The sequence below is a fragment of the Neomonachus schauinslandi genome, chromosome 6 (assembly GCF_002201575.2).
Source record: "Neomonachus schauinslandi chromosome 6, ASM220157v2, whole genome shotgun sequence".
In the NCBI taxonomy this organism is placed as follows: Eukaryota; Metazoa; Chordata; class Mammalia; order Carnivora; family Phocidae; genus Neomonachus; species Neomonachus schauinslandi.
Genome location: NC_058408.1, coordinates 104,852,724 through 104,870,792, shown reverse-complemented (window position 1 = coordinate 104,870,792; position 18,069 = coordinate 104,852,724). Strand labels below are relative to the sequence as shown.

General features: G+C 43.7%; 1 protein-coding gene across 16 annotated transcripts in view; it reads left to right on the top strand.

Annotated features, from left to right (window-relative positions):
• KCNMA1 (potassium calcium-activated channel subfamily M alpha 1) overlaps positions 1-18,069 on the top strand; it is a 728,164-nt gene that overhangs the window by 623,202 nt on the left and 86,893 nt on the right. For all 16 annotated transcript variants that reach the window (XM_021699676.1, XM_021699672.1, XM_021699675.1 and 13 more), the window contains one exon: positions 13,538-13,631. In XM_021699676.1, coding sequence (XP_021555351.1) covers positions 13,538-13,631 — 94 coding nt within the window. The remainder of the gene's footprint in view (positions 1-13,537; positions 13,632-18,069) is intronic.

Genomic DNA, 18,069 nt, shown 5'->3' with positions numbered 1-18,069 from the left:
TTTGACAGACAAAATGCTGAAGTGTTATTGGTTAAGAAAAACCAAGGAGTAGAGAATTGAGGGAAACATTTCCTTCTCAATGAATCCACCTGAAAGCTCTAGTTTTGTTGAAAATGTTTTCCAAACTGTTGACTGCAATCAGTATTCTTGTTCAAGTCAAAACCCTGCTGATTTTCCTCCGAGTTCCTTTTAGATGGGACAGGATCCTCTCGAATAGCTGAAGATGGGAGATAGTGTCCCAGAGTAAAGGTCGGATCGACCTGGCCAGGCTCTGAGGAAGCAGCCTTGTGAGTTTCACAGAACCCCTTTCCAAAGCATTAAATAACTTTATTTTCCTGTCAGATACACTCTCCAGAGTAAAAACGAGACCTCCAAGGGAACTGGACTCTTGCCAGGGGCCTCCTTCTCGTGTTTAGTTTCATGCACACAACCTGTGTATCTTATCTTGGATCCTTATAATTTTTAAGTGGGCAGCAAGAAAGGAGGCTGAGTGAGGGGCTTTTGATAGACCCTGCCTAGATGCAAACCACCTGCTGCCGTCTCAGAATCCGAGTGTTTAAACTGAAGAAAAAGTAACTGCCAGAGGATTCAGATTAACATCTAATATTCACAATTCTGTCATTTGGAATTTAAAGCCTTAGGCTGGCTTTCCCTTATACCCCCAACTGTGCCTTCAGATAAATCTGCCTGCTTTAGCCAAACTTATTTTCTTATAGTTCCCTAGCTTGGTACCTTCCCATTTCCCCACCTTTGTCCAAGCTATCCCCTCCACCTAGCACACCACTATCGAGCGGCTTCCACGCTGTGGCTTCTATGCCCTGAGTGTTCAGGCCCCGTGTTTCGTTCGGAGGGTACGTAGCTGAACAAGGCTAACAGCTCTGTCTACCCCACCCTTGTTTCAAGTCTGACTTTTTTTCCTGACCACACTATATCTTCTAGCACTCATCATAGGAGGCATTTCTTTTAGCCCTCACCTGACTTTATCATGCAGCACCTTTGTACTGTTATTTCATGTAAAATATCTATATATAATGCAGTCGTCTCTCCAGCTAGACTTGAGGCTCTCTCCTGTTGTGCATCTTTAAAACAAGAAAAAGAAAAAGCAATGCCCAGTCCCAGCCCCCACTCTCATGAGTTTTGTTGAATAGGGTCTGAGGTGGGACTCAAGCATTGGTGTTCTGCAAAGTTTTCCAGCCTATTTTGTTGAAAGGCAGGGTTGAGAACTACTGAGCTAGGCCACACTTTTCTTGGATCAGGGATTCTGCTTTCTTAGTCTGTAGCGCTTTGGGATTGAGTCAGGTAGGAAGTTTTGGGTCATAATTTTTGGCTGGAGAGTTAGGAGGCCTTCCATCCATGGTTGGTTCCTGTGATATCTGTCAAGTAACAGGAGAGAGCATTAAGCCCAGAACCATTGCAAATCAGAGCTGAAAATGCCCATCTACTTAATGAGTGCCAATCCCCTAGGAGGGAGGTGTCTTTCCAAGGCCACACCTTTGATCCAAGCTGGGACAAACTTGGGCTCCCTTTGAGCTTCTTCCCTTTGCAACCCCACCTCTCTGGCAACTAGGATCTGTTTCTTAGGAACATTACCAGGGGCTCAGCACTGTGAGAGATTCATAGATATATAAACTACAGTAAAGGAGCTTCTAAGTCTAATTGGGGAATAGGACATATTGAAATGGAAAACAAACTATAATGCCAAAATATAAGGAGATGTCACAGGGGTGTGAGATGAGAAATGCCAAGGGATTTGTAAAGAAAGGAGGGATTCTATCTTATGACAGTTGCCAGGGAAGTCTTCCTGGAGGAGGCAGGTTAACCTATTTCTTGAAGGATGGACAGAGTAGGTAGGTGAAAAGATGACCTGTGGGAAGGAATAGTGGAAGAGTCACTGTCCCTCTGCCCCATCGCTCTCCTGACCCCCACCGTTGCCCACATGCATGCCCCCATCTCGTGACCTCCCACCAGAAATTCAAGGGAAAGAGCCCCTCGCAATCAGACAGTACCAATTTCCTGTAATTTAGAGGGAACAGTGGGCTTTCTCCATGTTTGCATCTGACTTTCATTTGTTATTGCTCTGAATGGTCCCAGCCTTCTCCAATTGAGGCCCATTTAAACATTTTCTGGCTTTTTTTTTTCTTATGACACTTGGTATAGCCTAATTATTTTGACCTGAGCAGTTCACTGGGGCCGTCTGAAATCTTTGGGCCTCAGCCAAACCAAAGCAGAGGATGCGGGGTGGGAATTGAATCTCACCCCATCCTAGTGCACAGATACAGGATCAGTTGCTCCAGGCAGAGGAGAGCACATGAACCCATCTGAGCAAAACCAAGTCAAAAGAGCAGAGTGGCTTTGTGGAGAAGGACCAAATGGCCGAGAGCTCTAATTACTTGGATTACTCAAAGCCAAGGTAATAGTGATAGGTAAGATTTATCCTGAGCTTGCCAGGAATTCTTCTAAACACTTCTTAGGTTTTCAGTCCCTTCTCACAACAACCCTATGGAGAAGGTACTCTGAGTATTCCCATTTTATAGGTGAGAAAACTGAGGTTAGATAAGTTGCCAATACCTGGGTTTGGACCCAGCGGTGTGGCCACAAGGCCTGTGTTAGCTGTTACTCTTTCTTGCAGCTCAGTATGAGTTGACATATGTAGAAGGATCTGCCATACCTTACAATCCTTCTGGCACACTTGAGTATCATTGGAGCCAGGGCCAGAGATGTAAAATAGGGACGCCTGCCCTGTGGCTGGAGTACCAGCACTGGAGTGTTTGACCAACTGGTGAGCTCACGCCTTTTGAGACCCTTTACCCTCCTGGAACGGAAGCCCAGTCTTCTGCAAGATTTTCAAACAGAAGTTAGTAAAGCGTATTTTTAGGGATAAGCTTCAGACTCAAAGATTGCCCTACACACAAAAATCCCGTGGAGGAGCAGAATTCTTGCCAAGCAGAGCATGTCGGGACAGTATTTGGTCCTCAGGCTGTCAGCATGTGGCCCCTGATTATCTCTTTTAACCCCCCCAGCATCCCCAAATCCCAGTGTCCACATGTGTCCAGCAGGGATAACAGCAGATCTTGTGACATTGAGGTGTTGAGTAACTCGTCTGAGATCAGAGCTCTAATAAGGATCAGAGGTGGGACTTAGGCCTGACTAGAAACTTGTATTCTTATGCTACTCTCATGAGCAGAAGTCTGACAGCAATTGGTTTGGATTAGAATTCAGCAGACCTGGGCCCTGGCTCTGGGTCTGCATATTACTGTAGCCTAGAGCCCAAAGAGAATGAGACCAGAATATCTCTAAACCCCTTCCAGCCCTCCCCCTGCATTCTATACCATGTTCTCTGTGTTGACCAGAAAGGGACCCACCATGCGCTAGCATTTTAAAATGTTGCACAGGATCTGTCTGAGGATAAATTATAGTAGAATGCAGATAATGATTTTATAGTTCAAGAGCATCTTTAGAAGGTGACTATGCCCTTAAGAAATATACTAAATGCTGTGTTTAGTGTAAAATCACAATCCAGACTGGTCCTTACCTCCCAAGGTTAAAAACATACAGTACTTCTAAAGTGTTCTGGCAGAACATTCTTCATCGGGCCATGGAGTGTACCTAGCTTGCGCTAAAAACTCATGCATTTTACCTTTATCTGAGTTTCAAAGAAAGTATCAGTGCAACCATCTGGAATACATATTAGAATTCTAGGTGGCTCTTGACACAGCTGGCTCAATGGAAGATATGGTGTTTATGGATGAATATTAATGATATTAATAATAATGATGGTCCTTACCTGCATAACATCTTATGGTTTAGGAAACAATTTCACATACCCACAATTAGACACTAAGCTGGTCTTCAAATAGAATTATTGGAGCAAACATTAATTTTTAAGATGTAAACAGTAAAGTGAAAATGGAAATGAAATGTGGACATTTGCTGCCAGTCATATTTGCTTGAAGCTGTTTCGGGGGAGGAAAAACAAAAAGAGAAGGAAGGTAACATCTGAATCAAAACATACAAGCAAATAAAAACTTTTACCCCAAGTGAAAATGTAAATCAACGTTGTGTTAGCCAGGAGAATTTGATGTGAAGTGTGAAATTAAGTCCATGAGAGACCTGACCCCTTCTCTCTGTTCTGTTTCTCACCCCAGGCAGGTGGCAAATCTCAGATTCCTGAGGCAGCACGATCTTTTCTCCACTCCTTTGGATGTCTGACAATTTGTAAATCCACAAGGAAACCTTTCTTGCAAGGGTCTTCCTTAACAATCTCATGCAAACAGCATGAAGTGATCAAAAGAATAACTCTTGTTTTATATTCGCCTTGCCCACTTCTGAACAAGGGAGTGTATAGACACACAGGCGGATACAAACTAAGCTAACTTCTTTGTAATGACAGGCAGGGTGGCAGAACCAGCAGGTTCTTGAGAACACTCTGGAGAAATGGGCAGGGCATGGCCAGGGCTTGAGTAAGGAGGGCGAGGCACTTGCCTTGGGCTCCACATTTAAGGGGCCACCAAAACCCTCAGGAGTCAAGATAAGAGAGAGTTTCGTGCAAAATTTTTAAAAATCAAAATGCAAAAAAACAAAAACAAAACAAAACCCCCAATGCATAAAATGTCAGAATTTTGAATGAAGACAGGACAAATAGCTATTTTAATGCTGGCATTTACATACTGAATAAACACCACAAAAAATTGGCAGCACTCTCCATGTGCCAGGAGCTGTGTTCAGTAGTATACAGTCATTTACTCTTGGTACATTTCAGAAGGACCTGATTTATCCGACGGTAAATCCAAATCTATTTGATAACAAACCATATTAGAGGAAGAGTTCCTTTACAGGCTCCATAAACTCCATTATAGTCCATTTTGTCTTTGTTAAACATATGAGTTGAAAATTACAATCCCTTTATTCGCTATGATCATTTTAGACACACAGCTCAAAAAGATCGGCATTAACTTAAAAAAATATATTAGCGTGCTCGTGTCTACAAAGCACCATTGTTTTCTGGGCTCTAGCTGATGATTTTATTAAGCATACTGAAGGAGGGGAAAAATCAAAGATAATTATAAATTTATAAATACGTAATTCATCAGCATAAAGTGATTTTAATGGGATGGATGCAGAATTATCTATTTTCCTCATGAAAATAACAGAGATGTTCTGATTAAGCCCCTAATCTACTATATGTGAAATTCTAACCAAACTGATGGGGCGCATTTTCTTTTCCGAGACTACCTTTGATAAGAAATGCATTACAAACTCATCAGTTTGGCTTCCTGTTAACAAAGAGACAGCAGCCGTCTGGATCATTCTGGATTCACAGTGAAACTGCCACACCATGTATCCTCCAACTAAAGCCGTGCGAGTTTGACAAGGGGCAGATGAATCCAGGAGTTATTGAGCAGGGGTTTAAATCTATGCGGCAGCTGACGGTTGAAATAATCATCTATATATCGCTCTGAGCTAGCTGGGGAAAGGTTGAAGCTGTATATTTTCAACATATCTAGTCTAATGGTTAATCTGTTGTCTTGTGCGGGCTCTCTCAGGGTGGACTTGCGGCACACACTGACAGCTTCAAGGAATTGCTCGTGGTAGATGTGGTTTGCCTTGATTCTCAAAGTGCGGGGTAGATGAATCTGACTTCACTTGAGTTGGAAGATGGGAAACTCACCTGATTGGTTTCCCCAAATGCCGGGGGACCTGCTGGACCCCTAGCAGGTTGGATAGTAGGGATAATCGGATCGCTAAGCTACCTCTGTCCCTCCCAACTTCCCCAGATCTGTGTACTTGACGTGGGCTCCACGTGGGTTCCTTTTGTTGTTTGGCTGTCTTGGCAGATCGGGAAGAACATAGTGCTTTTCAAAAACTGGACGGCTAGGAAAATGTGAAAAGATAAAGAGAGCATAGATCAGCAAAAAATTTCTATCAGGGGGGCAGGGAGTAAATATCTCAGGCTTTGCGGGCCACTGGGTCTCTATTGCAATGACTCAACTCTGTTGTACAGTGAGAACGGCCATAGACAATAGGTAAATGAACAACTGTGGCCATGTTTCAATAAAACTTTATTTATAGCCATTGCAATTTGAGTTTCCTATCACTTTAATGTGTTATGAAATATTTTTCTTCTTAGATTTTTTTCACCCAACCACTTAAAAATGTAAAAACAGTTTTAGCTTATGGAGTATACAAAAACATGTTCTAGACTATGGTTTGCTGACCCTGAAACTTGAGAAACAGAAGAAGAAGAAAGAAAGCAGCTTTTGGTGCCAGGGACTTGGCAAGCTCATCCCTACTCGGAAACTTGTCCCCCGCAAACAGGTACTGCACATGCCGGAGCTACAAAAAGGAGTCAGATACATATACTTTTTGGCTTCAAAGTCATTAGCACCTCATTGGTGTCAGAGTAAAGAACGGGGAGAGAAGGAGAGTTGAGAAGGGGCTGTTTTGTTGGACTTCTGTATTTTTTTCCTCAGTTTGATTCAAAGTAAAAGTTATCTTCCATCTTCTACTGCCTTCCCAATCTCCAAACTCCATAGCAATAATTCAAGGAAATTCTTGCATTTCTCATGTTAGTCGTGTATTTGCTCTTAGAATTCCATTGTTTATCTTTGCGTCTCATCTCTGAGAAGCTAGTATCTAGTCTTTGCTTGAGACTTTTCTTTGCCCTCGAGATGATAGAAACAATCTGTTCCAAGAAAAAAAGAGCCAAAGGCAACCAGATCTCCAAAAGGAATTTTCTACCCAATACCAAGCAGAGCATTGGGCAAGTTATTACAGCAGGTCAAGTTTTTTGCAAAGATATATGAGCTGAGATTCTAGATACAGGGGAACTTGATGAATGTTAGACTCCTACCAGGATGCATACAGAACATGAGGCTTATGGTTTGAGATGGGTGGGGGGCATGGGTTCGTAGGTAACATCTAATCCACCCTGTTTGATTTCATAGGATCCATTAGGCCTGCAGCGTTTCCACAGAGAACATTGCAATCCAGGTCATGTGGGTTCTGTTAGTATATTTATATAGTATTTTTTTTCTCTCTCCCATGTAGGAGCTGAATTCTTTCATTACTCTGTGTTAATGGACTCAAACTTACACAATTCAGGTTTCCCAGGCAGTGAATAGAGCCAGAAATACACCCTGTGATTAACTTCTATGTAAACTATTGTTCCTTAAAGTCTCCCTCCCCATTCTCCTATTAGCTCTACAAAAGCCAGAAATGAAAAAGCTGCAACAAACCTCCCCTCCCTGCCCCATCAGCCTACCTGGGGGCAGTTGCCCCTGTGTGGGGGCTCGGGTCCACAGGGCCACTTCCAAACTCATGTTACATAATGGCAGGTTAGTGTTATTTTCAACCCACATCCTCTAGATTTTCCAAATAAATGTATTTCCTATTTCTCAGCTAGAAGTTGTGAAATTGTCCTGCCTGATAATGTAAATAATAAAGTGATTGTTCAGCTGTAGACAATTATGTATGTTATATGTTGGAGATATTATTATTGTTGGCATTGCTTTTGAGGGGCAGCATCCTTCATCTTTTCATTATCTGTGTATTAATATTCTCCGTGATCTTTCAAAAATAGGTTTATTGATTGGTCTTATCAATAATACTGCTAAGTGTTCACCCATCGGCTGGGGGATATATGTTATCCCAAGGTTTTCAGACCAGAAGCTCTCATTTCAAGGATATCACCCACTTCAGCTCCCCCGTGTTCTGATGTTGAGCTGCTCATGACCCTCTAGGCATAGAGCTTGGCTCCAATGCCTGCCTCACTGTGTCCTAGCCTCCTTAGCTGCTCAACCTCACTAATGGGCACACGTCCTATCCCACTTCTGGGATTCCTCCTGAACCAACAGTCAAGTGCTCCTGTATAGCAATTAGAAAACCAAACTCACAGTATGGATTATTTATCTAGCATTTGTTGTTCTTGTTGTTGTTTTCCTTCACTGCTTCTGGAAGCATCTGCACCTCCTCACCCATCTGGTTTGTGTGACAGGCAGCTACGGTTCTGGTAGTCTATGATTATAAGACAGGAGACATCCCTCCAGAAAGTGGGCACCATTCTGCGCTCCCATCCAGGGAGTGCTCTTTCGTGGCTACATTTTAAGACCTTGAGAATTAAGTAGCTCAGATTTTCTGGTGAAAGTCTTAGGCTTTCCATCATATTAGAGAGAGGTTGGGTCAGCTTGGGAGTTTTGTCCATTGTGAATTGCATATTGGGAAAAGACTGTATTACTACGACTTACATGATTTTTCTTGGGGAGAAAGTCTGGTAAACCCACAGAAAATAGGAAGCACACTATTACATCCCTAGCCTGGTAACTTGACCCTCTCTCCTTACCCTCAGTTTGGGTAAAACAAGATTCTCATCCTGAAAGATGGAAAACATGCACCCACTTCTTTTTTATCACTCATGATACAAGGAGATGCTATACCTCCTTCTTTCTTAGGAGTGGCAAACCCATGGCTTTTAACACAAGTCAAGCAGCAATCACGACCAAGCTGACCAAGCCTACTATTTGAGATGAAAACGATACTTTAACATTGAGGATTGATGACTTGGAATATAATGATTATTCAGTAGGATGCATTCTAGCAGACTTCAGGAAATAAGGGTCTGGTCTTGCTGCTAAACTGAGTTTTCGGTCTATGTATGTCATAGGGAGAAGGGTACTCTGTAGGTTTTTGGAAATTATTGCACAAACAGGATTGTTTTCTGACATACTATCCCTTCTGATATTGATGACAAAAACACAGCAAAAAGAATTTCAAGAAGCCATCAGGGTAGAAGAAAACCGCAGTTGAGCTGTGAGGAAGAAACTCCCCTTTTCATGTAAAGCTATAATTCTATTCGATGATAAAACTTGTTTGGAACTTCCCTAATGAAAAATTTCGCAAAGGATTCATTTCCATTTTCTTTTCTCGTTGATGTTTGGCAGTCAAGGTTGCAGCTAGATCGCGCTATCCCAAAGACCCATTTGAGTCCAAGGACACAACTCACAATCCTCGGCTTGTGGCCGAGCCAGGTGAAGGAGTTGGGGAGCCCACCCCTCTTTTAATAACCACACGCTTCAGCATTCTATCTTAACATGCTGAGCTCGGTTGAAGAAGACAGATGTACTGTTGTCGATTTCAGCATGCATTCAGCTTGTTGGGCAGCAAAATACCAAAGAGAAAAGCCATAGCAGACAAGAAATAACAATTAAAACGGCCCTGCCTCCAGTCTAGCAGCTTGCTCAAGACCTTCGTCGGAAGCCCTGTTAGCTAGATGCCTTTGCGTTCAAGCCACTTTGCATGCCGCTCACTCTGAGTGATTCCAGTGTGAATATGACATTACTAATGACCTGCTAAGTGTGTGCAGATGTGGGTTTCTCCAGATGTGGTGATTCATAACGTAATGGAGATAGCCGGTCAACTCATGTTTATGGTTTGTTTGCCTTTTATTGCATTTCCGAGGTTATTTGCTTTGAACTGTTTTTTAACTCCGGCCAACAAATTCACCTTTAAGTGTCAAAGGGCATCATCCCCCCAAACCCTGGGGCAGAAACGGGGAAGGGGAAGAGGGAATGTGTCCCAGGCTGGACCCGAGCGCCGGATCCATCACATGTCAGCATTAGGCTATTTGGAAAAGCTGAAAGTTGGAATCCTTGCCCCATTTTACTCAAAAGGCCCCCAAAGAGGCATTGGTAACCCTGACACGGTGTTTGCAAGCTGGCGAGGCCAATAAAGAAAGGGATTTCTTTTTTTAAAAAAAATCCAGTGAAATATATGATCATCTTGAAATAAGCCCAGAGCTCTGGCCAGTGTTTCTGGAAGATGTTGCCTTGCTTTTGCTTGAAAACAGAATGCCGATGAAAAGTCGAGTAAAATGTTGTTACAGATGTTCGACTCTGCATTAAGGCTGTTGGAATTACCACCACATCTTAAATCAATTCCCAGAACATTGTCTGGAGGTTATGTCATTGAAATAATGAATCCTCTTTAGTCAAGTATAAGCAAACATGTTAAAACATCATTGTAACTTTAAATTAAACTCTAGCGCAAACCAAGGGATCTGAAGCCTCATTAGACTTGCCTGACATTTTTCTAGCACTGAGTCTTCCCCAACTGTAAAACTGTTAGATTCAGAGCCTATTAGACAAGTGAGCGCTGGGAAGTTACAACAGCACATTAAGTGTTATACTTAGGGATGTGCAAAAACAAGCCCTTGAATTTTATGAGCACTTGGAGAGTGGATGGAGTTCAGCTCCTATAAAAATTCCACATTGGATTCCTGAACTTGTTTGTGTTTTAAAGAAGCTGGTAAGTCAGGTTCCTTTCAAAGATCGTATCTTCATGCGCTTCCACAGCACGATGCGAGTGAAAATGCCGGAGACAGGGGTGTATGGTAATTAGCCAAAAAGCAGGCTAAGTAGGAGCCCATAAATGTGCATTGGCATGAGGTAGTGGCCAATTACCTCAATACATTTGTCTTTCATGAAAGTACGTAAATTTCAGTCTCCCTTTTAATTCTATTTTTATTCCTTACATATAGTCACAGAAGCCATGAAATGAAAATTATATTTTATAGCTTAACTAAAAGTTTTTCTAGGTCTGCTTTCTTTAAATATGCAGAAATTGATAGAATCCCTATAAAGGATAATAATTAAATATGGTTTATAACCTACTTATGAGAAAGAAGTTATCACTGCTTCTCTCGTGGGATCTAAGCCATATGTAATGGTCTCCATTACACAACGTTCATATATTTAAGCTGAAGACATTTTTTCCACCCATTTCTTCAGGGAACAGATCTGCATTTCCGGGCCTGTGAGTGCAGGAGGAAACCTGTGAACATGAGTTTCATTTAAGAGAACAAATCCCGGTTTAAATGCAGTATGATTATGATGGATGATCTTTCTGAGTTGCAATGAAAATAAATAGTTTCCTTGCATAGAAGGAGGGGTAACTTTAGCACTAGAACAAAGTGTCTCCCTGGAGCTGGGTAACAGGTATTAACTTACACATCTTCCATGTGAAGATCGCTGCATGTAAACAAACAGTGACAAGGTGCAAGGATAATGGGCACTTAGCCAAAGAGAGTTATTTATTATAGGTCCAGTGCAAATGGGGAGACAATAGTTAAGCAGAAGACTCCAACAGAACTGCCAGTGAGTGGGACTTCTGTTCAGGACCTTACTGAAATGGACTCACTGAATAAATTGGACAAAACCATGGCAACATCTGGTGGCCTTGCATAAAGCTAGTCATAGTAGCCTGGGTTGGGTAAAAGACCTTTCTGGGTATGTCACTCTAACCATAAGAAGGCCTATGTGACAGAGGAGAGAACTTTTCACCCCAACTAGACCCACTCACATGCATACACGTTATCCAGTCTGTCATGTGACTCAACTAATCTAGGTCACCCTGAACACAATACAACAATTGCAAGTGGTCCATATTAAAAGGTGAACTTGTATTATGGGTGGAATCAGTGCAAAACGTTCTACCCCATCCTTAGATGGGGAAAATGCAAAAGTATACTTATACACATACCTCTCTGTCTCTCTCTCTGTCTCTGTCTTTCTCTCTCTCCCCCTTTCTCTTTCACTTATTGCCTTTCTACCCCATTATTAACCTGGGATGCCTGGCCCCCTATCCTGTGAAAGGAAGATGAATTCAGGTCAAGCTCAGAGTGCCTGTTTGCTTGCCGAGAGATGCATATCAACTCTAAGTGATTTTTTTCAATACCATTTATGTGGCTTGTATTTATTTCCTTTAATCTTTTAAGTGCTGTTTAGTCTCTGTGTGATTTGCTGTGGATACTCATTTCTGATAAGATGTGATATCCTCCCAGCCACATAGTTCCTGCCTGGAGCCCTAAGTGACTGATAGGGTCGCAGCCTGAGCCTGGGCCTCAGGGGGGACGGGGCGGGGGAGTAGCTGGTAGAGTGAGTGGGCTGTGGGCATTTGTAGGTGCTTTCTTGCCTTCGCTGCTTCTGGAATCACTCTCACCTCAGACTGCATTCTTGTTCCCTTTCCACGTGTCAGCCAGAATATAGACTAGCCCAGACTAACAGTGGAATAGGGGAATGTACCAAGTGGGGTACTTTGAAGCAGGCTTGGAAGATAGTTGGATTATTAGAATCCCTGCAAACCATGTATCGTAACATACTAAATTTATTTAGGGTTTTCAGGGAAGTATCATATAATGCATGTCCCGATATGGATATGGGTCTTCCTGGGCAATGTCAAGTAGCTGAGATGACATTCCTCCCCACTCCCCCACCCCCAAATAAGACTTACACCATTAACATATGTCAAGCTTCTTTTGATGTCATCACTGCTAATATTTCTCTTCTTAGCTTTAAGGTAACTGCCGTGCATTCCGGGTTTCAAGGGTGCTTCCTCCCAGTCTGTGTTGCAGTCTACTCTAAGAATCCAAGGATCCTATTTTTTCCTTCTTGACATTACAGCTTTAGCCTGAATTGTGGGGGTGGGTAGAGGAGGGCTAGAATTTTGCTGCTGATGCCCTTGGGTGACAGTCTGGGTGCGCATCTGCTAATTATCAAGCAGCTTTCTTAAAAAGAAGCATGATGCAAGCTAATACATCTATAAAGCTTATTAGTGGGTGTCTTTGGGCAAAAGCAGTAGAGTGTGCTGTGTTGTTTGTGAGCGAACCTTCACACTGCTTAGCGATCTGTGTGGTTTAGACATTTGGAAAACAGCCTTTGGTTTCCAATGCCCTCTGCTGCCCTCCCTCCCTGCCCCCCACCACATCATCAGAGATATCACTCAGTGGCAACCTCCTCCTTCAGTCGGGTGCTCTACTCCGGCCTGGTTCTCCAACCTCACAGCCCAGTCTTAATGAGTGGAGAAAGGATCCCATGTGCACGCCCCAACATGCTCTCCCTCTAGGGAGCAGCAGGGACAGAGCTGAGATGGGCTGGGGATTCTTGAGCCAGCAGGCACCAATGTTCCCAGTCCTGACCGATTGAAACATTGGCTGTCAAGGCCTCAGATCCTTGCCTCTCTCCAAGGCTCTCGCTCTGGCGTGCAGGGATTAGGCACCAGCTAAGTTGGTTCGTTTGTAGGATCAACTGGCTGGCAGCTCTTCCGCTGCCGTTGCCCATACAACTTTATTTCTGATTGTGGTTTTGGAAAAACCCATTCGATTACTCAGCGAAGTAACTGAAATTAACTCTAAGAATAATGATTGAGTGTTCCCACATATATATATATGTTATATATATATGTGTATATTTTTTATATACAGATAAATCATGATTTCTTTTCTCTCTTATGGCAGGGCACTTACAAACTGGTGTAGTCTGTTTCAAGTGCATGTTCAAAAGCTGGAGTGCTAAGAGGTGATGATTTCACCTTTTCTAAGCCGGCCTCTTTGACTAACACATTTGGTCTTTGTCACTGGGTCCTAAAAGACAGCCATGAGTTCCTAGTGAGTGACTGAGCCGTGAGTGTGTGTCCTTTGATATCTTGCCTGTATCTCTCAGTCTGCCCTCAAACTGTTCATAATCTCATGAGCTGCCTGTCTTTCCAGTTGAAGATGAGCAGCCATCAACACTGTCCCCCAAAAAAAAGCAGCGGAATGGAGGCATGCGGAACTCCCCGAGCTCCTCACCCAAGCTGATGAGGTAAGAAGAGGGGCCACGAGGGCCCATGTGGGGCGCCCCTCCATCTCCTCTCCTCCCCTCGGGGCCCCCTCCCCGCCTGGCCGATGCCCGGCGCCTCCCCTCCCCCGGCAAGGCACGCACGAGGCGGGGGAGGGGACCGATCGTTAGGTGGCTTCTTAAAGGCTGGAGTATTTATTCTGTCAGCTTGTCAGCAGTTAATGATAGAGCTGAAAAAATTCTGTCATGAAAAACAGTTTGAAAAGCTGTTTGAAAAATACATAGGCTTTAAAGTCTTAGCTGTCACCATGTCCTGTCTGTGTGTAGTTCCTAAACAGCGGTGGAACTAATGACGCCGGGAACCAATCAGAGAGACGCGGGTGGTTAGTTTGCCTCTGGCAAGTCTCTTTCTGCTGGAGTCCCTCCGAGGACTGTTTTCTGTACTTAAGGCCATATGTGAGATGTATCATCACAATCAAAAATGAACCTGAAGATTACCTTCTTTTTATCCTGTCGATTGAAATCAAATTTCTGTTAATTGATTTTGACTGATAAAAAAGTCTAATAATCTGTGGACTTGCCAAAGCAAAGTTCAAAAGTAATCCAGTTCTGCTCAGGCTAAAAGCAATATTAATTATGAAATAGAGTGTGTGTGTACTCTCTCTCTCTCTCTCTCTCCCTCCTTCCTTCCCTCCCTTCCTCCCTTCCTTCTTTCCCTCCCTCCCTCCCTTTTTTCCTTCCTTCCTTCCTTCCTTCCATCCATCCATCTTGACTATGGCTTTGTCTTGGAAATGGCAAATGAAACCAAATTTCAACAGAGTTCTGCAGGTTTCTCCTTTGGGCCTCTTCATCTTTCATTTCTCCTGGTTGTTTTTGAGTCATCTGCCAATCCCAGTGCTTATTTCCTCTAACATCCTAACTCTCTAGCACCTCGGTGATGAAACAGGAGTGATCCCTAAATGATCACTGCCATGGAAACACCTGACATCTTGATGCTTGATGTTTCGTTTCTTTTTTCTTTTCTCTTCTCTTCTCTTTTTTTCTTTTCTTTTCTTTTCTTTTCTTTTCTTTTCTTTCTTCTTCTTCTCCTTCTTCTTTTTTTTTTTTTTTGATATTGGCTGCTCTCCTCCCTTTGATTATTGAAATAAAATGATGGCCGTTTCCCCCTGCTCTTCTCTCTCTCCATACGTTCGCGTCTCCCTGGCCCTCCATGGCCACCCTTCTAGGGCACAGATGGGGCGGTCCTTCTCCCTGTGGCTGAGGACGCAGGTTCCCATGGAGGACTCCCCCAGCCCCACGTCCTTTTCTGTTATGATCATCTCTGCCTGTAAGATGTTTCCTGAACAGTCCTCTGCCTGCCCCTTCACGCAGTCTTGCTGGGGTATTGCTGATTTACATGCTTGTTTATAGTTTATGAGGAGGAATAAAATGCACCAACTGCCAAGCTTCTCGTTTTTATGATACCAGTTGTCATCGCTAGCATTCATTTCCTATTTACTCACCTTTCGGTAATCGCCTTATCTAATGCTAATAGTTTTATCCATTTAAAGTAGAAAAAAGTCCAGGCGCTTTCTTTTGCCTAAATTTAGAGAAGCAAATAAATAAATAAAGAGAAGTCTGAAAAATCTGAAACCTTTGGAGCCAAATTCCCTGTCCCTGTTTGCTATGTAAAGTATGGCTCATTTCTTTGATCTTGAGTAATAATAATTCTGAGGCGTTATACTGTTTTCATATGCTTCAAAGCTGTGTCAAAGTTTTGCTGCTTAAGGGTACTTCTTTATTCTGTTGGCTCTTGGGTACCAAGATGACAGGTCTTCTGTACGAGGTGGAAGCTTTTTTAAGTCGTAGCCTTCAGCAAAACATCAAATTACCAAATCCAGGGTAACATACTTCTACACAAATGCCTTTCCTGTAGATATATTATACCATATATATTAAATACTTTAGTGTTACACACTACATTTTATGTGCAATAGAAAGTGATGGTTTGAGGTAGCCTTGGGGGGACTTTTTTTCCACAAGCAGAAAAAGCTAGTGTATACCGTATCAAGCATGGTTTTTACAGGACTTTCTGCCCGAAGGCCTTTGTAAATAAGTAATGATCAACAGATTGGCTGTGGGTTTTTGAAAAGCATGCCTATGTCAGTTTGCATGATGGGGGAGAATTTTCAAAGTGGGTCTTGCTTTCATTGCCTGTTGGAGAGGGGCTGAGGGAGCAGTCATCCCGGGCTGGGGCTGTCTGCTCCATGGTACATCAGAATTGCTAAACGTGGGTCAGGAGGCGAGCTGAAGCTTGCCAAGCTACAGAACTTGGGTTCCTGGTGTTGGTGCCTTTGGGCTACTCTCTGGCCACAGTTACTGCTTTATCCCACCTGCCCACAGCGGTCTCGATGACAGCTCAGCTCGCACGGGCCGTCCCGTGACCAGTCAGAGGGTCTTCGACGCTCCTCCTTCACCGTGACTTTCTACATCCCAGGTGCTCTGCATCGTCTTCTGCCGTGGAAGCAAAGACAGGGTGCTGAGCCCTCCATTTCCTTTCACTTCCAGCATGTGAATGAAGAACCCGTGGGCGGTTTCGCTTGGTTTGAATGTCTGGCACAGACAGGGAGGCGGCCAGGACCTAATTCTGTTACGCGTCTCTTGTTGACTGAGAAGAAGAAAGGGGCTCATGCGGTCTCTTGTGGCTTCTCCAGGTCACCCCACCTCTTTCAGTACTCCCTTTCAACTCTACAGAAGATAGGACTCTTAGGTCCCATTCCTTCTGACCTGAAAAATCCATAAAGGAAGCTAATGACTTATCTGAAGTGGGCTTTTCGACATGGCTTGTGGCTTGGCTTGTTTGAGCAGAATCAATCATTCTGAAGGTGGAAAGGTTTTAGTGGCCTATGGGCAGTGATAGGAATAGCTCCAGGAGAAACCCGAGAGCCCAGAACGGGGCTAGGATGGGCTTTAATTTACCGCTGTGCCTTCAGCAAATAAAACAGGCCCCTGCGCGAGGGTTCCCTGCAAACCATCGGCCAGTGGGAAGTGCTACGGGGACTCTGCACTCATGGTCTTTGTCTCCCCTTTGTTCTGGGATCAGAGTCACCCTGGTTTTTCAGTGTCACTTAGCTCTCCCCACAGCCATTAGGTGAACAGCCTCGTTTATGTGTCTGGATCCTGACGCACTAGGTTTTTTAGTCGCCCTGATAGAAAACAACTCTCACAGACCGACTGAGCCAAGTGGCAAGTGTCTGTGCTCCAAGCCAGCAAGTCCTGTATCATGACAGATAACCTTTGGCTTCACAAACCCGCCCCCCGTTCCCCCCCCCAGGAGGAGCAGGCCACGGAGTTTCCCAGGTTCCTTTATCTGCCTTCCTTGTTGATCTCTTAACATGGAATGATTTAAGGAACCTCTCCTCGTTTCCCTTTCGAGTCACCAAGCCCTCATTGCCCACTTCTCCCTGCTGGTGAGTCTGTGCCTTGTGGGAGTGGCTGTGCTTTCCTTCCGTTGCAAGGCAGTAGAGGGCAAGAACATTGTCTCTGGATAACCACGTCAAGTGTTCTTAACTTGGGGGTCTCACAGACCCTGCTGAACATCTTATGAAAGCTCTCTAAAAAGGCTCTCTGGGGGGGGGGGGGGAAGCACACTGGACACCATTTTGACTACACTTGAAGCAGATTCATGGATTCCCTCCATCCCTGTCTGGCTTACAATCGTTTTCAGTTCTTTCCATGGCCACCTTCAAGGAGTTGTATTCACAAACGCTGGTGGATACTAAGAATATTTCTCCAGCAGGTAGACAGTATAGAGTAAATGCCTGGACTCTCACACTATATCCTCAAATGGGATCCAAAAAGGCTGTGCGTTTCAGCTGTCTGTTTCAATTCCTTTTCTCAGATTAATTCTCATCTGGCAGATGCTTTTTGAAAGCCTACTGTATTCGGGGTTGTAGAAGGTCTTTGAGGAACGTAAAGTAAGATGGGTTAGAGTAGGTCTCTGTCTTCAAAGTGATCACAGTTTGATGTAGGAGACGGGCAAGTGTATATGGTAAACACACATATATATATGTTTCTACATATATAAGTAGAAACAGCTTGGAGATGTACTTGCATGGGCTGTGAGAACAGAGGGAGCTGCCATTACTTCCGGTTTGGGAGGCCGAGGCTGGTTTGTGAAGGAGCTTTCATTTAAACCTAGCCCTGGATGATGAGGAGAATTCTCTAGTAATATCAATGCCTACCCTTGTTCATTGTTTACTGGGTGCCAGGCATCATTCCAAGAGTGTTATGCCTGTGAACTCACTGAATCTTAACTCTAACTCCACGAGTAGGAATTACACTTTCCCCCATTTTACAGATGAAGAAGCTGAGTAACAGAGACGTAAAGTCTGGTGGATCTGGTGAGTCTTACCCAATGACGAAGATTTGAACCCAGGTGGTCTGGCTTCCAAGCCCATAGTATTAATTCTTTCACTGTTCT